Source organism: Emys orbicularis, chromosome 1, assembly GCF_028017835.1.
Source record: "Emys orbicularis isolate rEmyOrb1 chromosome 1, rEmyOrb1.hap1, whole genome shotgun sequence".
In the NCBI taxonomy this organism is placed as follows: Eukaryota; Metazoa; Chordata; order Testudines; family Emydidae; genus Emys; species Emys orbicularis.
In genome coordinates, this window is record NC_088683.1 from 164,799,656 (window position 1) to 164,822,511 (window position 22,856).

The following is a 22,856-nucleotide window of genomic DNA, read 5'->3' on the forward strand; positions in this document are numbered from 1 at the left end:
CAGTATTGAAGTTCTCTGTAAAAATCTATAGAAATGGAAAAATGTCCACATCTAAACCAGCAGGCCAAATCCTAAAAGCCATACATTGGGGCCCTGTTCACCCTTCTGCATTCAGAAAGGAACATCCTGACAGTGTCCTTTTTCCATAGCAAGAGCTGCTTTTCCCTCTTACTCTGGCAGCAGAGAAAGCATGTGGTGTAGGGGCCCCTACGTCTGCTCTATTCTACTGTAGGATATGTAGCTTTCCCCTGGTGTTAACCATCCTAGGCTGGTTAAAATGGGCTTATGGCCAAATGATACTGGTATCACTGAACAAAATGTCTGCATCACATGTCAGGATCTGGCCCACCAGTCATTTAGGAGCGAAAGAATGTTGGAACTATCAGACTGGATCAAACCAATGGTCCATCTAGTTCTAGTATCCTGTCTCTGAGAGTAACCACTATCAGATGTTTCAAAGGAAGATGGAAGAAATCCCATAGTGTGGACACTTTTGGAATAGCCTGCCTATAATAGAAGTGGTTGGTTGATGCCTTGTAGTAGAAGGGTTTAGATCCCTTATATTTTTATCCTGTTTAAAGTACCTGTGAATATTCTCCTTGTCCATATAAATGGCTAGTTCTCTGGATCCTACTAACTTCTTGGCTCTAGTGATACCTTCTGGCAGTGAATTCCCCAGGCTAATTATGCATTATGGTTACTTTTTTTAAAGGAGAAATGTTTACTTGAAGCTGGAAACCTCCATCAGACTTAACAGAAATCTCCAAAGTTGTACTTTTTGTACTTCTCCATCATTGTTTGGTTTTAGTATGTGATCGCCTCCTTCCCTCCCTAAACCTTCTTTTCCAGTTGTTGTAAAATGTGTTCATTATTGTTGACTTTGGAAATAATGTAAGGAAAGCAATGCAATTCTATGCCACTTAAACTATAGAGGAGGTAGAAAATTACATCTGGCATCTTTTTCAGGTAAAAACCATTTTTTGTCCCCCTCTCCCATGTTTTATTCTGGGACATGCCATGAAATGAAAGAGACTGGAGTCAATTGGTGCATTGTGCCCATTTATTTTCATGTAGGCCAATCTAGAGGTCCAAATGTGGAATTTCACTGTCCTATTAAAGACCTTCACCCTCCAGAGGGTTTTAAATTATTGTAACCTATCTGATTTTGAAATGATTTAAAATGCCTGTGAGGATTTTTATCATGATCAGTATTCTCTCATCCTTAGGTTTATACACATAACACAAGAGACATAACCCAAACTCACAGTTCAAACTTTGCAAAGTTTGGATCCCTATCTAAACTTCACAACTGACCTCTTGTTTCCATCTAGTTTTGGTCTCTTATCTCCCTTTATATCATGGGTTGTACCAAAAACCTGAATCCAAATAACCCTAAACTTTAGGGAAGTTGAGATCCAGATCTATCTCTGAACGTTATGGGTCAATTGTATTCAGTATTCATGATTTATTGCTATGGTTATGCCTAGGAATCTCAATCAAGGACCAGAGTAATATTGTGGGGTGCTGTACAGACTAATAACACAGAAGACAGCCCCTGACCTAGAGAGTTTACAATCTAGATGGGACGTGACAGATGGGGTTCAAGCTCTACAAATAATATGTAGTACTTTTTTTTTTTTAATTGCAGGTACGTGGCTTTTTGCATCCTGGGGTTCCCCTGAGATGAGCCATGGCATGAGGCTGAGGTTTAGAGATGCCAAGCATGAAAAAGATGTAGATTATTCTGATGAGGACGGCCCATATGATATCATAGAATTCCCCTCTGAGAAGACTCATCAAAATGTGCCTGTCACCTCACCCCAAACTGGAGGAGAAACAGAAAAAAAACAGCAGTCTTCTGATGATTTTGATGACCAAGATTTTCTGGCCTCAAGTTTGGGACTTCGGACATTTGGGAAGAAATCAATGGTCCAGGAGGAAATGCAGAATCTTACTGCTCTGGCCATAGATGAGAACTTTGGCACCATCATTAAGAGTGCTGATGTGTCTGCTGGCTCAGATCCGCCATTCAGTGATACCTTGGACACTGATGTGCTCTTGGAAACTCAAAGCACTGCTCTCCCAACCAAGGCTGGGTCCCTCCATAAAAATTACACAGTGGCAGCAGAACAGTCACTTCCAGTCACCACAACAGCAGTAAGTCCTGACTTGGCATCTGAAGCTGGAAACCAAAGTGACTATGAAGCAAATCAGAGTCAGATGTCAGGAAATTATGAGAAAACACTTGCAGGTGAACTACTGAGGAACAGGGAAGAAGCCCAAACAAAAGATGCCGCAGAACTGTTACCTGACAGGGGGGACAGCATGAAGTCCTTCTTTGCAACACTCTATTCAGAGGAGCCGCAAGAGGAAAATTCAGGAGGAGAATACAATTTCTCCAGTTCAGATATGTTAGGGACTGACCAATTTCCAAATGAATATGTTGAGGACCAGGATGTGGAGGAGGTAGAGGAGGAGGAAACCAAGAAAGAAAATGCTGAATTTCCCAAACATGCAGATAACTTGACTTTTGCTGTGGGACACAGGGCAGAAAACAATGAGTTAAACATGTTCAATCTTTCTGACTTAGAACTACCCAAAGATAAACAAAGAAATTTTACTCTAGATTATGCATCAGATATCTTAATTTCTACTCGCAGCCCAGTGGTGGCAAAGGACATGCTGGGAAAGCTGTCGCCAAGAGGTATGAAGTCTCCATATAAAATTATGAATGAGAAAAGGAATTTGGCCTCTGGGAAGGAGAGTTATGGGATGGAGACAAATTCAGCTCAGGCTACTGATAAATTACAGAATCGTTCCAGAAATGCTACAATGCCTACAAGAGAGAGTGTGTCCCTGAATAAGAAGAAGCAAGGAAAATTCAAAGGCTACTCACAGTTTACAAAGGGTCATTGGAAAGTAAGCAGCAAGCATCCAATGCTGAAAGGGGAAGAGAGAAATGTGAATGGCACCTTGAGTACATCTGTGACTCTCATCAAGTCCCGAAGGAGGAAAAAGGATAATCAAAAGTATAGTAGTCTCTCATTGACACCCAGAGGTGTGAGACCCCCAAAGATACCTGGAGAGCAAAACTGCACATTATTGTCCAGTGAGGCCAACCACACAGTGTCCCTTTGTGAGACCAACAATACAGCATTGCCCAGTGAGGCCAACCTCCCGGTTTTGCCAAGCAGGGCTAACTACACGCTGACCCCAAGACAATTTAAGCCAGTCATCATAGGGCTTCCCAGTGGGAATGGGGACTCCAAGGAGCATGTTCCAGGAGGCTCTGACCGTTTGGAAATTGCAGATGACCAATATACAAGGGACCCCAGATTCAACATTAATAATGTCCGTAACCCTGATGACATTGCTGTGCATCATCTACACAACAGAGGGAACATGAGAAGATACTACATTGCAGCCGAAGAGGTCTTCTGGGACTATGCAAGACTAAAGAAAAGGTTGGGCCAAATTCTTCCTCTCTCTTGCCTCACACCCTGTTGCTAAATACCAGGCCACTGATTCAGATAGCTGTCCCACAGCAAAGCTACTGTTGTTGAAGGGTTATGGGATTTCTTAAACACAAGTGCTGTTCAGTTTAACAATCTGTAATGCAGTAGGTGAAGAGGAAGAGAGGAAGGACCAGAGCTTTAGGGCACTAGCCTGAAATTCAGGAGACCTGGGTTTAACTTCCAGCTCTGCCTGAGACTTCCTGTGTGACCTTGGGCAAGTCACTTAGTCTCTCTGTGCCTCAGTTCCCCTTCTGTAAAACGGAGATAAAGCCCTTTCCTACCTCACAGGTGCTTTTATGGGGATAAATGCATTGAAGATTGGGAGGTGCTCAGATACTACAGTAATGAGGCCCACATCAATACCTCAGCTTGGTATCTAAGTATGTGTGGATGGGATGGTTTGGGACTCAATCAAGAGAGAGCCTATAGGTTGCCAGTTTGAATCCAGCTTGGGTAGGTAGGGACTTAGGTGGAGATTTTTCAAAGAGACCTAAGGGAGTTTCAGTGGAGCTGGTGCCTAACACCTTTAGGCCCCACTGAAAATTCCAGCCTTATAGTTCCCACCATCTGAAGTTTTGTTCAATCTCCAGTACAAAATGAGGAATTTGACTCTCAGTCCAGTTCCCAGCAGATAAATATCCACATCATGCAAATCACCACCACCATAGATGATTTTAATTAACCCCCTTGTTGCTAGTCTTAGCAGAGATCAAGAACTGATTGGACCATCGCACATGAACCCCAAATTTGAGATGGTCGCATTTTGTTTTGATTTGGAAAAAGTGGCTTTATTTCCCAACAAGAATTTGTAATCCAGTTTTTCTGAGAGAGAAATTCAACCTGTTAGAAATTTGAAATTTCATTGTGATGAACATCAACACTTAAATCAAACCATGCAAAATTACCAGTGATTGCATATTTCTGTGCAAAATCTGCCTTTTTTTTTCTCTCTAAAATTGCTACCCACAAAAATATTTGCACAGCCTGAATTTTCATTGTCGGGTGACTTAGGACAGGAGCGGAAATTTCACTACTGCAAATTCAGTCTCCGAATTGTGTATCTTCAGGCTACTTGACAAACTTGTCTATTTCCCCCTTCCCAACTTTCCCCATGTAGACCCCTGCTTCAGCTCCACCTTCATTATTTGTATTTGCAAGAGTGCCCAGAGGGCTCTGAGTTCTCCATATGTAAAAATCCTGAAGCTCAAATACTGAAATGATTTGCCCTGTGTGGGGCAGATACTCAGCTGCTGATATAAATGACCATAGCACAACTGAAGTCAATGGTGCTGTGACAACTTCCCCCAGCTGAGGATCTGTCCCTGAGTCTTTGGAAGAGTTGAGACTAGAACCTACATCCATAAGAAACTGAATCAGCACTTAGAGTTTTGGTGAGGCAATAAGAATCCAGCTCCCTCTCCCACAGGTGTATCGGCACTGGAGAGCTAATGGGAATAAAGGATGTAATTAGTTATCAGCTAAAATTCAGAGCCGCATGAGGAAGAGATGATCCCCAGGCCTTTGCTCTAGGCACTAGAGGAGTAGTGCTCTTCCACTAAAGGTACATCTACACAGTCTGCGGCAGCAAGCCTTCCAAGTGCAGCTCAACATACTTGGCCTTGCGCTCACACTATAAAAATAGCTGTGTAGACAGTGCGTTGAAATTGAAGCACAGGCTGGCACTTGGTCTCCGACTCCCACCCCCATCCCCAGGCTTCAAAGCCGAAGCCACATCTACACAGCTATTTTTAGTTGGGTAGTGCAAGCCCGAGTCTGCTGTGGGCTGTGTAGATGTGTAGATGTACCTTAGGTGACTATGAGGGACTAAACTCCTATTTCTCAGCAGTTCAGTTGCATTTTTAAATGTGGTTGTGACCAAATGGCAGATATACAAAGGGACACCTTCTCACTGAGCTGTCAGCATCACTTCCTCATGTGGCTCTGAATTATAGCTAATAACTAATTACATCCTTCATTCCCATTAGCTCTCCAGTGCCGATACATCTGTGGGAGAGGGAGCTGGATTCTTATTGCCTCACCAAAACTCTAAGTGCTGATTCAGTTTCTTATGGATGATGGTGTAAGAGGTATAAATAGCCCAGATGGATTTTCAGATATTAGAGAAAATTTTCATCACTGGTGGCTAGAAAAACTATTTTAGGATTTGCAAACTGAGCAAATTTGATGTGGAATCACTGTGGAGAAAAATGGAATGTAGTGATATCATTTTGTAGTCACTTTAATACCCTGGATCATACATTTTCAGTGTGACTCACTGACATTTGTGCTGATTCTTTTTCCTCCAAAGCTTTCCAACAGTAAATGTAACTGTTTCTCAGACTACATCTTGAGGGGTTTTTATGTGTAGGTCTTTAATTTTCATCATAAAATGTCCGTTTTTCTAATTCCATGATGTTTGTTCCATTATGTTCTAATTCCATTATGTTCCCCTCAGCACAATGAGGAATGAGAGAACCAGCCATGATGGGGGCAACACCATATACAAAAAAGTGATTTTCCGAAGCTATGTGGATAGTACCTTTACAACTCGGGAGCCTGAAGGGGAGTATGAAGAACACCTGGGTATCCTGGGTCCTGTTATCAGGGCTGAGGTGGATGATGTCATCCAAGTAAGTCAAGGCTTCAGGTGTTTGGTGCATGAAGGTTTCTTACAAGGATCTGAAGGGGCTGAGCTAGAACTGGTTGAAAAATATCAGTCATTTTTGGTGGGACATCTTGTAAAAAAAATTTTTTCAACTTCCCACCAAAAAAGCTTTGTCTTTTAACACAAAACCAAAAAGTGGGGGAGGGGAGGGAGATTTGCTCTTTGAAATCATAATTTTCCCCAAAACTGAACTGAAACATGAATTTTTCACTGAAAAACCTGAAACTTTAGACAAAAATGAAAATGTTTATATTTGTCTGAAAAGTCCTTTTTTGTCTTAAAAATACTTTGATGTAAAAATGTTGAGCAGTTCTAGTGTAAATGACTCACTGGTCAGTATGTGTTACAGGTCTCCCCTCTGAGCCAGAGGATAGGAGTTGTCACAGTCCCCCCACACTCACAGCCAGGTATGGAGCTTTAGCTCAAGTTGTAGCCACTCATGCTTTTAGTTCTGGAGGTCCTCACTTCAATCTCTGCATGGTGGCCAAGATGCCGGCCATCACATAAAGATTAAGGATGACGTGGAAGCAATACAAATAATAAATACGATACAAGGGATTATAGCTAGTAGTAACGGGAATATTACAAAAGGGCACACTTCCTGTGAATGAGCTCTTTGAGACGGTGGAATAGTCTTCCCCAAGAGAAGCGGTCACTATCTCTTGGGACTTAAAACTGGGCAGTGTAGTAGAATATTTACTATAAGGAAGGTGTTGACCCCTCATGGGATGGACTGAATGGAACAGGTGGTTCTTCGAGTAATATCCCTGTGGGTACTCCACTTTAAGTGGTGGTGCATCCCAGCACCGTCGATTGGAGATGTATGGTAGCAGTGTCCACGTGGGTCGCGGGTGCGCAGTAGGCGTCTCGTGGCGCCGTTGGTGCTGTGTGTAGCATGCGCACAACCCGAGCCCTCCAGTTCCTTCTCAATGTCTTCTGCTGAAAAGGGAGCGAAGGGGCAGTGTTAGCATTTCTCCCTAAAACCGTTAAGAAATAATTTTTAGATAAATATTTAGATAAGCTGTTAGAGAGTTAGTGTTAGTAAAACAAAAACAAATTTCTTGTTAGTTCGTTAGACAACATTTCCCCCCCCCCCCTTAAGGGACGGTTACTAGTTAAAATGCCGGGGTCTCCAGGCTTCAAACAATGCAGCTCCTGCCATGATGCCATGCCCGTTTCAGATGGATGCTCTTTATGCATACGCTGCCTGGGTGAGGGGTATATTCCCCAGAAATATTCCCATTGCAGCAACCTGAAAGCCAGAGCCCAGTAATACAGGGATCTCCGGCTTAAAATAATCTTGATAGAGAAGTCCCTCCAGCCTGAGGAGAACAAGCAAACAGCCTCTCTAGGCACTCGTCAAGATGGAAAAGGAGACCTACCCGCTGAAAAAAACAAAAAAGTGGGCTCAAATGTCTCCGCAGAGAGGTCTGCGAAAAGAGAGGCGGTCTCCTGCCAGGACGCTAGTTGTCGAGGCAGTAAATCACCGTAACAAACAGCCACAATTCAAGGTTACACCCCATGACAAAGAACACAAAAGACTCGACTTGTTCGGACGTAAGATATATTCCTCCAGTGTCCTTCAGTTTCGGGTGGCCGATTATTCTGCACTACTGGCCAAATATGACTACGACAACTATGAGAAACTTGCCCAGCACACCTCTGAGCTACCAGAGGAAAAACGCACAATTCCGGGCCGTCATCACCGAGGGCCAGCTCAGATCCAAAACAGCCCTTCAGGCAGCATTGGACACGGCAGCCAGAACGATGGCCACAGCCTCAGTACTGCACCGAGCCTCATGGCTTTCGGCCTCGGGGATACCAAAAGAACTCCAGACAAAAGTAGAAGACTTATCTTTCGACCGGGAACAACTCTTCTCTCAGAAGACGGACAGGGTCCTTCATTCAGTGAGGGACTCTCATGCCATGCTCTGCACTTTGGGGATTTACACCCCCCCTGCAAAGAGAAGGAGATACCATCTCAGAGACCTAGAGACTCCTCAAACAGGCAACAACACCAGCGTCAACGATCACAACGCCGGCGACCACCTCAATCTCAGGCGCCGACTTCTCAGGCGGCACTTCCAAACCGCAATTTTGAAAAGTTGGTCGAGGGTCTGAACAACCTCCCTCACGAAACAGCGCTCATGCCTGACCCATTCCCAATTTTTGGCCATTGACTCCAGCCCTTTTACCACATCTAGGCCACCATAACATCAGACCAATGGGTGTTGGAAGTTATCAAGTCAGGATACACTATCCCCTTTACCTCCCACCCACCTACCCTACCCCCTATCCTGTCCCTTTTCAGGGACCCTTCTCATGAGCACCTACTACGACAAGAAGTCAATCATCTTCTACAACTTGGTGCTGTGGAATAAGTATCCCTACAATTCAGAGGGAAGGGATTCTACTCCCATTACTTCCTGACCCAGAAGAAGAGCAGGGGTTGGAGACCCATCCTGGATCTACAGAACCTCAACAAGTTTGTCAGATCCCAAAAATTCAAGATGGTCACATTGGGTACGATACTCCCAGTGCTGCAACAGGGGTATTGGTTTTCAGCCCTCGACGTCCAAGATGCTTATTTCCATATCACCATTCATCCTGCTCACAGGAAATGTCTACAATTCACGGTAGACAAGAACACTTCCAATATGGAGTACTACCATTCGGCCTAGCCACAGCACCAAGAGTCTTCTCCAAAACTCTAGTGGGGGTAGCGACTCATCTGTGCAAACAGGGAATAATGATTTTCTCCTACCTGGACGATTGCCTACGAGACACAATGAACGCAGTCCAGTCCACTTTCATACTATTCCAGGAGCTGGGTCTACAAATAAACGAATGGAAATCAACCATAAACCCAGTCCAACAACTAGACTTTATCGGGGCACACCTTGACGCCATAGAAGCCAAGGCATCATTACCCCTTACCAGATTCACAAACCTCACGAACCTCATTTCAGAGGTACAAGTCAGTCCTCAAGTTCAGGCTCGCACGGTCCTATAATTACTGGGATACATGGCAGCCACAATGTTCCTGGTACGACATGCAAGACTACATATGCGAAGTCTACAAGGTTGGGTAAGCACGGTATACATACCAAGCAAACACAACCTACACAAACGGCTCACAGTTCCACCAAATGTCCTCAACTCATTACAATGCTGGACAAGGCCACAAAATATCTGTATGGGTATCCCTTTTCAACAGAACCCCCGACAACAGTGATCACCACAGATGCCTCACTGATAGGCTGGGGTGCTCACATGAGTCAACAAACGATACAAGGCAAATTGGTCTCCAGGAGAGACTCCACTGCACATCAATTTGCTAGAGCTACGAGCAGTTTGCAACACCTGCAGGCACTTCCTACCTTCTATACGGAACAAATCCATTTGAATTATGACCACCAATATCGCCTGCATGTTCTACATCAACAGGCAAGGAGGAGCTCGCTCACATTCTCAATGCACAGAAACCGTGAGAGTTTGGAATTGGTGCATACAACACAACGTAAACATCTCAGTGTGTTACCTGCCAGGCTGTCAGAATGCAACAGCAGACACGCTCAGCAGCTACTTCTCCCAGGATCACGAATGGGAGATGAATGGAGAAGTCCTGAGTTCAATCTTCAAACGGTGGGTCACTCCCACCATCGATCTGTTTGTATCCCCAATGAATCGCAAATGCGCAATGTTCTGCTCAAGAGCAGGACTGGGACTACCGGTCATTAGGGGATGCCTTCTTCATCAAATGTGAGGCACCGCTCATGTATGTGTTTCCACCGATACCAGTCATATCACACGTGATACACAAGATACGAGCAGACAGAGCCAAAGTTATCCTTACAGTCCCGACATGGCCCAGGCAGGCATGGTATCCATACCTGTTATGCATGGCGATATACGCCCCGCGAGCTCTCCCTCGCCGGTCGGATCTGCTGTCTCAACACAACGGTCGCACTCTCCACCCGACTCTGGAGATACTCCGCCTACAGGTGTGGCTTCTGAATGGTTCCACCATGACGAAATAACCTGTTTGGAACAAGTCAAACGTGTTATTAAACAGCAGGAAACTGAGTATGAGAGACACATCGCTTCAAAAATGGAAGAGGTTCTCTGCCTGATGTCAAGGAAGACACTTGATGAGCGATACAGCTGCACTACCATTAATCTTAGATTGGAGCTGAAAAGCACTGGCTTAACGATGAGCTCGATCAGAGTCCATCTTGCGGCCATTTCAGCATTCCACCGAGAGATCGATGGAACTTCGACATTCGCACACCCAACTACAAAACGCTTCCTCAGGGGTCTCAGAAATGTTTACTCAGATGTGTGATGACCTACACCAACATGAGACCTCAGCATGGTATTGAAATGCCTCACCAGACCACCATTCGAAACAATTAGCCACCTGCTCATTATCTCTAACTTCTTTGACCAGGCTCTCTAGTACATAAAGGGAACAGATGAGTTGCATAAAAATCAGGAACAAGAAAAGAGGAGACAAAAGCCAACCCTAATCTTGGAACTCCGTCCTCTGAGTGAGCGAGAAAAGACCAGCTCCTTGCCCTGGCAGTCCACCTCTGGGATGAGGGAGATGCATAATAGAGAAACTCCCATTGACATCAGTGGGAATTACATACACTGGGATCTAGTATTACTGTAGAACTAGCTTGTGCCCTGTCTAACACTGCCACCCAAGGGTGCAGGAAAGAATAAAGACTCCCTGTCCCCCTTATGCAACCCATGGTAGACCTGCCTGGAATTGGGGTTCTCACAGGAACGCAGGGGCTGCTACCAACTTGCTCCTTCTTGGGAGCAGTGCTGGAAAGGGGGCAGGGAGTAGGCGGAGCCATTACCCTGCTCCCCACATACTACTAGCTGTGCACAGTGCAGTCTGCTGCACCCCAGAAAGATGTCAGGAGTTACACTCCCCACCTCCAACCAGGCACAATCTAGCCCATAATCAGTGGACAAATCTGAATCCTGAATTTGTACTTTACACAGTTCATGGGTGTTTTATGCCTGGAGTTTTGGTTTAGGCCCAAATCTGCTAATCGAGAATCTGCCTGTATTTATTTTCCAGGTTCATTTTAAAAATCTGGCATCCAGACCATATTCCCTCCATTCTCATGGGCTTTTCTATGAGAAATCCTCTGAGGGAAGCAGTTATGAAGATGAGTCTCCAGACTGGTTCAAAAAGGATGATGCAGTTCAGCCAAATGACACCTATACCTATGTATGGTTTGCAACCAAGCGGTCTGGACCTATACAACCTGGAGCAGCCTGTAGGTCCTGGGCCTATTACTCCAGTGTAAACCCGGTAAGGAAATCTAAGCAGAAGGGTGCTGGAGTCTGTTGGATAACAGCTACTATGTCTTGTTGCTGAAATACTGGTTTCACAGCACTTTGCATTGCTTCCTATTGTTTTGGGCCTGATTCGCCATTCTCTTGTTCCTCATCTAATCATTTATGCCTATGCAAAGTGAATATAAATTGCTGCCACTGGCATGAGTGGGTGGAGAACTCTGATTTGGTAGCATTTCATAGCCACTTTGCATAGAGTTCAGTAACTACGCAAGGCAATGGGGAATCAGGCCCTCTATCCCAAATTTAGGGCCTGATCCAAAGTCTTTCTGTTGAGTTCAGTAGACTTTGGATCAGGCCCTTAGTTAGGAATATAGCATAGCTGAGAGATTCGTCCAGCCCCCATGTTTGCAATGTGATGTGCAAATACATCTTGGATCTGGGTTCCTCGTCTGTAAAATGGGACCTTTACCCAACCTTTATTAATTAATAAAGTCTTACTTCTCTACCTGGTAAATTGGTTGAAATAATCATTCAGCTAGAATAAATAAAAGATCTGAAAGATCATGGTATGATAGGGTCTATCCAGCATGGTTTCTGTAAAGAAAAGTTGTGTCACTAATCTGTTAGAATCCTTTGAATGTGTCAGTAAAATAGCGGATAAAGCAGAATCAAATGGCATATTTTATTTACACTTTCAAAAGGCCCTTGACAAGGTCATGCACAGGAGGCTACTGAAGAAAGTAAGTAGTCATAGAATGCAAGGCTGAGTATAGTCATGGATCAAATACTGGTTAAAAGAGTTAACAAACAGTAGGATTAAAAGGTCAGTTTTCATGATGGCAAAAGGCTAACAGCAAGGGGTCACAAGGTTCTGTATTAGCTCCAGTGTTGTTCAATACATTTTTTTAATGACCTGGAAAGAGGGGGAGGTGACTAGTGAGGTAGCAATATCCATTGATGACACAAATAATTTAGGTTAGCCAAGTCCAGAGCAGACTGTGAGGAACTTCAGAGGGTCTTAACCAAGCTAGTTGAATGGGCAACATGATGGTAGATTAAATTCAGTATTGATGTATACAAAATAAGGCATACTGGACAGAAAATGTTAAACTACTTGCACCTTATGTGGTTCTAAATTAACCATATCAACTCAGGAACTGTACCTGAGCATCACTGCAGACAGAGCAATGAAAACCTCTGCTCAATGTGCAGCTGCAGTTGAAAAAGCAAACAAAATGTTATGATGCATACGGAATAGGATGGGGAACAATACAGGAACAATTATAATGCCATTATATAATCCGTGGTACAGCCTCCTCTGGATACTGTATGTGTGGAACTGGCCACCCATCTCAAAAAGGATATTGCAGAACTAGACAGGGATCACAGACTGGCAACATACGTTTAGGGTTATTTAAAAAACATGAAAAAAAATCTGGCATTGGCCATTGTTGGAGACAGGATGCTGAACTGCACGGGCCTCGCGTCTGATCCAGTCTGGCAATTCCTGTGCACCAATGTTAACACCTGTAAGGGAAAATTCTCCAATGAAAGTCCCTGTGAGTGTGCAAATTGTTATTAATGACGTATTTTGGGAAACCCTAACTTTTACTTGTAATTTGTATTTATTGCCTTCCAGGAGAAAGATATTCACTCAGGCTTGATTGGTCCAATCTTGATCTGTCGAAAGGGAACCCTCAGTACAAGTAACAACAGGCCAGTAGATACCCGAGAGTTTGTCCTGCTTTTTATGGTCTTTGATGAAGAGAAAAGCTGGTACTTCAATAAGCATTCCAAAAGGACTTACAGTGAGAAGACCTCAGAAGTGCAAAAATACCATAAATTCCATGGTACTAATGTTTCCCTTTGTTGGTTATTCATGTTGGGAGGGAAGAGGAAGGAGTTAAAAAGACCTCAACCCAGCTTCTCTTGGTGCACTTGCAACTTTGCACGGACACATCATTTGCATGCACCTTTTTTTTTTTTTTTTTTAATATGCACTATTCCTTGTGCATATAAAAATAGAATATGCCTATAGATTAGAGCTGGTTGGAAAATGTTGACAAAAACAGAAAAAATGTTTTTGTTAAAATTTTCCACAGAAAATTTTGACTTTTTTCAGGTTTTGAACAGGAAGTTTTCATTTGTGGGCTGAAAACCATAATCTCCCTGGTTCTTCAGGATTTTCAACACAAGTTGAAGTTTTCCACGGAAAACAGAACCTTTTCTGTGTGAATTTCATTTTAAAAAAAAATCAATTTTCCATCAAAAAGCAGTTTCAAGAAAATTTTCAGCCAGGCCGCTCCATCTGTGCGGTGTGTGGGGGGTGTGGGGAGGGGTTGTTTGTTTGTTTGGCAGGAGAGCTGGTAGAAAATTTCAACTGAAACAGTGTTCAATTGAATTCAAAATGCTGATTTGATTACACCAAAAATTTTTGCAAAATTGCATCAGTTTTAATTAATTTCCCACAAAAATGCATTTTTGTGTTTCAGAAAAATTGTGAAATTCCCCATGAAACAGAACATCCTGGTTTCAGTCAGATCTAATTGGCACAGATGGGAGTTTGTGCATGGGGGTGGATTTTCAGACGTGCTTGGCACCCACAACAGAATCTGGCTTTTCAGAAGAGTCCACTTCCCACCTAGGTACCAAAAGAAGTGGCCAATTATTCCAAAGAGCTCAGAACTCATCAGCTCCCCCCATTCACAACAATGAGAGCTGTTGGGTGATGCACAGTTTTGAAAATCTGATCACTTCATTTAGGTGCCTAAATGGGAGACCTCTTTTGGAAACTTGGCCGGTTAGTACTACTATTCATGTGAATAAGTGATCGTACGCAAAAATGGAAGCCACGTTTTTAAAATGTGGTCCTTAAAGTCAGGCATAAGTCAGATCTGTTGACATTATTAGAGTCTGTCTCATTATATTCAATCCCCATGTACTCTACAGCAATCTGTGCTTAAATCCCGTGGCCTGGTCTCTGAATTCTCTGGCATTCAGGTGCAGCAGGCTGTGAATTCTGTGGCACTTCCATTTAAATTTGAAAAATGGAGTTTTTCTGAATTTAGTATGATAATGAATATTGCCATCAACACAGGAACCTCTGTTAGTTTATTTTAATATTAAATCCCCCAACCGAGGAGATGAGAGGCAGTTTGGGATTGGAATGAGCACATTCGCTGGATGTTTCCAATAAAATAAGTAGTGAAATAGTTAACAGTTGACATTTAAATCATCACCTTTACATTTCAGAATCAATGCACTATTCAGATGAAGTGGATAGGTCACACCTCTCAGAGCTATTGCTTTAGGCTGTTTGCAGTCTCAGGCAGACATTTGGGTATTGCTTAACACTTGATTAATATTTTTGAGACTCTTTTTCCCTCGCCCAGTAGGGACCCTGGGGGGGTTTCCCTTGAAATTTTAGAGTTGCAACACCCACTTGAATGATGACCCTTTAAGAGGAATCAACTTAATTTAGGCCCCCTAATATAGGGTTTATGGGGTTAGTTTGGCTCACAAACCTAATATGAATCAAGCTGGCCTCATGTTCGACTCATTCAAACAGATAAATTTCAACACTATCTACTTTTAACTGTTCAAGAGTTTCTGGGGCTTTTGTTCATTTTGTTTCTACCAGGAAGGTAGAAAGCATTCTCGCTTATTTGAATGACCATCAATTACACTTGCAATGACACTTAATTTATTAACTGAGAAGGTCATTATTATATGTTGACACTAGAGATTGGCATGGACCAGGACACCAGATCTGAAACTCTATAGGCTTTGGGGACATTTGGATCTAGATCCAATCTGTATCCTCTGGTCCAACTCTAGTTAACATCTTTATTGTCTCTCAGCTGGAGTGTTTGTAGTTTCTTTTATCCCTTGTAATATTTTTCTTTTCAGCCATTAATGGGATCATATATCACTTGCAAGGACTGAGGATGTATAAAGATGAACTGCTCCGATGGCACTTGTTGAATATGGGCGGGTCAAAAGATATTCACGTGGTTCACTTTCATGGTCAGACCTTCACAGAAGTCCCTGGGCATCAGCTTGGTGTCTATCCTCTCCTTCCAGGTACATATCAGCTCAGTGTCTTGTCATTTATACTCATAATTATGAGGCTAAACCCTACACTTGGTAATGTTGGAGTGACTCTACTAAAATTCAGTGTCATTAGAGCAGCAAAAGCAGAAATTGGCTTGGGCCCATTAAGATAGTGATGATTAAGTCTTGTGTTTCAAGGTACTTGCTGTTCATTTTCCTGTGAGGTCGGAAAGGACTTCCCCAACCCCAGCATCATCTACCTCCGGGTTCTCAAACTGGGGGTCGGGACCCCTCAGGGGGTTGCGAGGTTATTACATGGGAGGTCGCAAGCTGTCAGTCTCCACCTCAAACCCCGCTTTGCCTCCTGCATTCATAATAATGTTATAAATTAAAACACTTCTTAATATTTTTAAGGGGGGGTCTCCCTCAGAGGCTTGCTGTGTGAAAGGGGTCACCAGTACAAAAGTTTGAGAACTACAGATCTACCTCATTGAGTTGGGGAGGTGGGACTGGAGAGGAGGCCGCCCTCCTCTGAAATGTAAGTTACTGGGCAAGGTTGGAGATGGGATATGGAGTGCATGGACTGATGTCCTGATCAGGCACAGCAGGTTTGTATAGGTGAGATAGAGCTGGTAGGCCGTGTTGTCTGGGGTCTGTTCCCAGCTATGCCACTGACCTGCTGTGTGAACATGGGCAAGTCCCTTCCCTGCTCTGTCCCTCAGTTTCCCCCATTTGCAAAATGAGGACAATAATGCTGATTTCCCTTTGTAAAGTGCTTGGAGACTTGTGGCTAGAGAGCTTAGTATTCACACTGAAAAGAAAGACTCCATGAATAACTAGTTAATAATCGCAATAGAGCTCTTTTTTGTTGCCATTAAAATGCTTTTCATACAGTCCCATAAGACATTCCCATAACCAAACTAGGGAAATTACTATAAGGTGGGCGCACAACAGGTTGAAAGACGGTACTCAAAGAGTAGTTATCGATGGTTCGCTGTCAAACTGGGAGGGCTTATCCAGTGGGGTCCATCCGGGGTCAGTACTGGGTCCAGAACTAGTCAATATTTTAATTAATGACATGGATAACGGAGTGCTTGTAAAATTTGCAGGTGGTACCAAAGTGGGAGGGGTGCAGGACAGGATTAGAATTCAAAACAACCTTAACAAATTGGAGAATTGGTTTGAAATCAATAGGATGAAATTCAATAAAGACAAGTGCAAAGTATTTCACTTAGGAAGGAAAAATCAAATGCACAGCTACAAAATGGGGAATAACTGGCTAGGTGGTAGTACTGCTGAAAAGGATCTTTGGGTTATAGTGGATCACAAATTTAAAACAAGTCAATGTGATGCAGTTGTGAAAAAAGGCTTAAAATCATTCTGGGGTCTATTGACAGGACTGTTGTATGTAAGACTTGGGAAGTAATTGTCCTTCTCTACTCAGCACTGGTGAGACCTCAGCTGGAGTACTATGTCCAACTCTGGGCACCATAGGTGCAGACTCTGTGGGTGCTCCAGGGCACGGAGAAAAATTAGCAGGTGCTTAGCACCCACCGGCAGCTAAGCTCCACTCCCGCCTGCCGCTGGCCCCTGCTGATCAACTCCTACCTCTCCCTCCCAGTGCCTCCTGCACACTGCTGAACAGCTGTTCCGCGGCGTGCAGGAGGTGCTGGGAGTGGGAGGAGTGGGGAAAGGAGCGTGCTCGGGGGAGGGGTCAGAAAGAGGTGGGGGTGGGGTGGGGGTGGGAAGAGGCAGGGCGGGGGTGGAGGCGGGGCCGGGGGCTGAGCGGGGGTTGAGCACCACCGGGGAAAATTAGAAGCCGGCACCTGTGCTGGGCACACACTTTAGGAAAGATATCAGAGGAGTAGTCGTGTTAGTCTGGGTCTGTAAAAAGCAACAGAGAGTCCTGTGGACTCTCTGTTGCTTTTTAGGAAAGATGTGGACAAAATGGAGACAGTCCCAAGGAGACCAACAAAAATGATAAAAGGGTTAGCAAACCTGATCTATGAAGAATGGTTAAATAATGGTTAAATAAACCTGGGCATGTTTAGGCTTGAGAAGAGAAACCTGAGGGGGCAACCTGCTAACAGTCTTCCAGTATGTTAAGGGCCAGCATCAGCCCCTCAGAGTTACTGTTACAACAGCATGAATCCGTGTAAAAGGTTAGGTCATTCACTACATGACCACACAGCGCATACTGCGTATGCAGTATTCTACAAAATATGGTCATGCATCCAAGGTTATGTGAAAAGGTAAATTTTAAAGCAGTGAAGCTTGGATTCAGATCTGAACTTTTGATTCCCGCATGTCTCTAATTAGAACCTGTTTCTTAAAAGGAGAATGATGTTGGTATCTGCTACACTTTCCAATAGGCGCAAGATATTAGACTCTCATTTTGTCAAGCCACCAGAAATGGGCAGGATCGATAGCCCTTGGTTTATCCAGCCTCACTGTTCTGTGTCAGCCAATCTCCTGCTAAAGTTTCAATAGATTAGCTGTGATTTGTTTTTCTCCTCTCTCTTTTAAAGGCTCATTTCGAACTATTGAAATGACACCACCAAAAGCTGGCATGTGGCTTTTAGACACCGAAGTGGGGGAATATCAGCAAGCTGGAATGCAGGCCTCCTTTATCGTTGTAGAAAAAGGTACTGAATCTAATCATGATCATTCTAATATACAGGAGTCTAGTTACAAAGTTCTCTCCCCCTTTCAGGGCATGGGACAGTAATGGCGGAATAGAATCTGAATTGAGGAAACGGCTATATTGTAAAGGGGGAGCTCATGGAGTGATTATAGTAAATTGAATTTTAAAAGAAGTGTTGTATAGCATTCAAAGCACTAACTTTACATTCGTTGATTCCCTAAAACCACCTATGAATTCTTAATTGAGGAAATTGAATGCAGAGATGATTTTGATCCTGTGGGCATACAGAGCGCGCGCTCGCTCTCGCTCTCTCTCTCTCTCTCTTTTTTTTTAAAAACAGTGATGAAGACCCAAATGTGCCCTATTGGGAGTTGGTACGAAGGGTGATCTCATCAGAAAGGCCCAGCCAGCTCCTCAAACATGACTCTGAATGACCCTCTTTTTCCTGATAAGTTAAGGAATGCAGCTCATCAGTCATCAACCATTTTTGTGTTCTCTCTAGAGTGCAAGTTACCAATGGGCCTAATGAATGGACTTATACTTGATTCACAGATCAGTGCTTCTCATCACATAAGTGAGTTTAAACACATGGTAGAAGAACATTTTATTATTTGAGAAGCTCAGACATGGTCTTCAGTAATATGACTTGGCACCAGGCAGTGCAATTGTAGATTTTCTCTGCCTCTCTCTGTTTCATGCATGCTACTGTCTTATGGCAGCATTTCAGTAATTAACAGGCGGTCAGACTTCAGAAAGCTCTTGGTTCTGCAGGCCCAGAGTCGGAGCAGGACTGACAGCCCAAGGCCATGTGTACGCTGCAGAGCTTGGCTGGCATAGCTATGCTGACAGAAGGAGTTCTGATGGGATAGCTACACTGCCTCCCTGAACAGCATTAGCTATACCTACAGAAGATCGGGGGGGGGGAGGTTGCCAGCATAACTGTGTCAGCTAGGAGGTGTGATTCCCCCTTCCGCCCCCCCCCCCCCCCGCCCCAATCAACAGAACTATGCTGACAAAACTTAAGTGTGTAGACCAGGCCAGTATCACTGTAGTCTTCTGACAGTGAGGTAGGCTTTTCTGCTCCTCCTGGTCTACGTGCTGGCTAATGTAAAGGACAGGATTGTCAGGAGACCTGGTTCTATTCCTGTCTCTGCCACTGGCCTGATGAGTGGCCTTGGACAAGTCACTACTCCCCCCAATGCCTCAGTTTCTCCAGCTGTAAAATGGCACTGAGGATGCATTGCTATTTTTAAGGGGAATGAGAGGTAGAAGTGCAGTGTATGAATATTATAAGGGAGTAAAATGCTGCAAAATGACATTCCAAGCAATGTTGGGGTCTTTTTTTCTCTCACTTATTCCCATCCCAAAGGTGAGCTTTTGATGGGCAGTTTGGTAACGTTCCATATACCCATGGATGGATACTCTTTACAGATGCTATTTCCTCCCTGAGATAATAAACAAATGGCTTATTTTGGTGACTTCAAACTTCCTGTGGATTTAGCTCTCTATGAGGGACAGATGCCTCTGAAGGCATTTGCTTTAGAAGTAATCAAGTCACACACATTTGAAAATTATCTATCAGACAAGAGAAACAATTGATTTTTAACAGTGCCCTTCACGAGGGGTTGCTTTCTACAGTGGATGTTGAACGTGGTTTGACTCTGCCTCCACCGCTAGCTCTGGCTGCTCCATGTTGTAACTTGACTCCAACCCCTAATGCTGACAAAGCCAAAGGAAGTAGTACGTTCAGTAAAAGGGTGCCAGGGGAGGCAGTGTTGCCTAGTGGTTAGAGCACAGGACTGGGGCTCAGGAGACCTGGGTTTTATTTTTAGTTCTGCCACTGGTCTGCTGGGTGACGGTGGGGAAATTACTTCACTGTTCTGTACTTCCATTTTCCTCATCTATAAAATGGAGATAACGATACTTATCCCTTTTATAAAGTGCTTTGAGATCTGCTGATGAAAAGCGCTAGATAAGCGCTAGGTATTATATTATTTTTAAAGCCACTTTTCTGACTATAATCATGTTTTCAAAGATCAGTCAATTTTTATTTCATAACGTCCAATGTCTCTAAAGCTTTTGTCAGCTTTACAGTTTATCAGGTATTTGTATTGGAGTCTCTTTCTTCAGGACAACCAAAAAAGAACCAAAAAAGAACTGAAATATGCACGCTGAGAAGCCAGTGGCTTTCTGGTTTTCCTTGATTTTTACCATATATCTTTCTTCCTTTTTTCCACCTAGACTATTGGGAGCCTAAATTAGCTAGATTAAACAACGCTGGAAAATATAATGCTTGGAGCACTGACATGGAGCAAAGTGAATTTCCATGGATCCAGGTATGGTTTGTATAATACATACTTGCTCACTGTGACGTCCAGACCGGTTAGCTGATGCCTGCAGCTACACCACCACACACATGCTGGGTTTATTTGGGGTCTCGTGTGTTAAACAAGGTCAAACTATAACTAGACCTTCCCAAAGAGGCTGCCAAGGAAAACTCAGGGGTTGCAGGAAGTGGTACTGATGATTCAGTAGGTCGCACGCTCCTCTTCAAGTGGATGCTGAGCCCTGCCCCAGTATTGTGTCAGTGTCGTGGCCTGTTGTCGGGGGGAATTGTGGGGAAGTTTGCCCTGCCGCTGCCTAGGGTATAATCATACTGTAGATAAACAGCCTGTCCTTTTGCTGTCCCCGTCTCTCAATGTGTATATGTATTCACCCCTTGCTGCGTGACCAGCTAATCCTCCAGTCTAGTCATGGGTTGGACATCTGCTTTCTACTTCACTACACAAACTGTTACAAGGGGTTAAGGGTCGTTAATGCATTACAAGTTGTTTTGTACTTTAAGCTCTTCCTGTTCAGCTTCTGGTGGCTTTCCAGATACCCCAGAACAAGTGGCCAGGTTCTTGGAGAAGCTCAGCGACCTGTTAGGCCCCTAAAGACTTGGCCAGATGTTCAAGAGTGGAGACTTCTGGGTGCGGAGTACTTCTGAGTATCCGGTCACTTCATTTCGGTGCCTAACCGGCGGTGGTAGCTGAGCTGTTTTGAAAATCAGGCCCCCACTGAGTATTTCCTTAGAACTGGCTGTAGCACTAGAAGATTTTGCAGAAATTGCCTGTTTGTTGTTGTATCTGCTCTCTGTAGCTCGACAGACAGTATGTCCTGCATGTCACTGCAGCTCATGCTCCTAAATGGGACATGTGTGATCCCTAGGCAGCTGCTTTACCAGGTGTGGCAGATGAGAGCCTCCCAGACTCCTTGCTCAGCCAGTCAGAGCTGTGCTAAGCCTATCTCCTCTAAAAATTGCCTCTTCGCTCATCTTACTGGATCAAAGAGAAACTTTCTATAAGCAGCTGCAGGTTATTATGGATGTTCAATTAAAACTGCTGCTAAGGAGGAACTTAACAGCTCACAAGATAGATAACAAGATGTGCTGGCTTTCTCTGCGATGTCGCTTGTCTGAATCCAGCCTGGTTTTGCTGGAGCCAGAAAATCACAGCAGAGACCTGTGTATAATGAGTTGATGTTCTCAGTCCACATCACAAACCCATCCCTTCTCCCACCAAAACTGGTGCTAACTGGCCCCCTTGCTGGGAGTCTCGGAAGAGAGACCAAGGACTGGATGGGCCATGGAGACCGAACACTCCTGTGAGCCCTGGGGATGGCACCTGCGGCTCAGGGAGGAGGCCTGTTGGTGGGCTAGCGTGGGGGAAGCTTGCACTGTCATTGCACATGTTGGCTGGATAAATAGAAGATTCGCTCTCCCCCGAGCTATCAGCCCAACACCTTTCCTCTCCTCTTTCTTCCCCCCAACACGTTTGAAGTGATTATAGTCAACATCATTTATTTATTAAAAATACATAAAAACAGTCTAGCAGCTGTGAAGGAGTTAATGGCTCTCGTATGACTTGCTCAGTAGAAACCAGGGTCTGTGGTTACAGATGCCTTCCAAATCCCCCTGAAATCCATGAAAAGAATTGCTTTTCTTTCGTAAGGGCAGAAAACTTGGAAAGAGAAATAATCCATTTGTGCTTGGTGAAGTGGGGCTGAAAACTCCCTTTAAAATAATTGCGGGGGGGGGGGGGGGGAGGGGTTCTTCTGATCAGCTGCAGAAAGAGCATCTTTCTTTTCCTGCACAGCTTCGCTAGTAAACAACATCACTGACCTTTTCACTGTCTGCATCAGAAGGCCTAAGGGGGGAGGAAGGGTCCTCTGGTGAAGGCACTCACTCCCAGGAATCGGGACACCTTGGCTCTGCTACACAATCACCGTGTGACCTGGTGCAAAAACTTTCAAACGTTGCCTGGCTGGTTTTTGTTGTTTTTGGAGGGTGCTTCTGTGCCCAGCTTGAGACACCAGGTTCTAATTTTTCAGTGGTACTGAGCACTCATGGCCCCTGGTGGCTTTAGCTGGAGTTGTGGGGGCTCAACATCCCCAAAAAACAAGCCCTGGTTATCTCCGGCTGGACGCTCAAAACCAGAGGCTGCTTTGGAAATGTAGGCCTTACCCATTCTGTGCCTCGCTCTCCCCGTCTGTACAGTGGAGATAGCAACACTCCCCTGCTTCGCCCAGAGACGCTGCGAGGATGGATTCATTAATGTTTGTTAGGTGCCCAGATACTGTGGTGATGGGCACCCCAAAAATGCCTACAATACACACATCA

General features: G+C 44.2%; 1 protein-coding gene across 1 annotated transcript in view; it reads left to right on the forward strand.

The window, feature by feature from the left end:
* Window positions 1-22,856, forward strand: part of LOC135891264 (coagulation factor V-like) — a 53,833-nt gene that overhangs the window by 25,785 nt on the left and 5,192 nt on the right. The window contains exons 11-18 of the mRNA XM_065418825.1: window positions 1,649-3,464; window positions 5,971-6,145; window positions 11,276-11,512; window positions 13,139-13,349; window positions 15,409-15,582; window positions 18,081-18,197; window positions 18,699-18,770; window positions 20,438-20,532. Coding sequence (XP_065274897.1) covers window positions 1,649-3,464; window positions 5,971-6,145; window positions 11,276-11,512; window positions 13,139-13,349; window positions 15,409-15,582; window positions 18,081-18,197; window positions 18,699-18,770; window positions 20,438-20,532 — 2,897 coding nt within the window. The remainder of the gene's footprint in view (window positions 1-1,648; window positions 3,465-5,970; window positions 6,146-11,275; window positions 11,513-13,138; window positions 13,350-15,408; window positions 15,583-18,080; window positions 18,198-18,698; window positions 18,771-20,437; window positions 20,533-22,856) is intronic.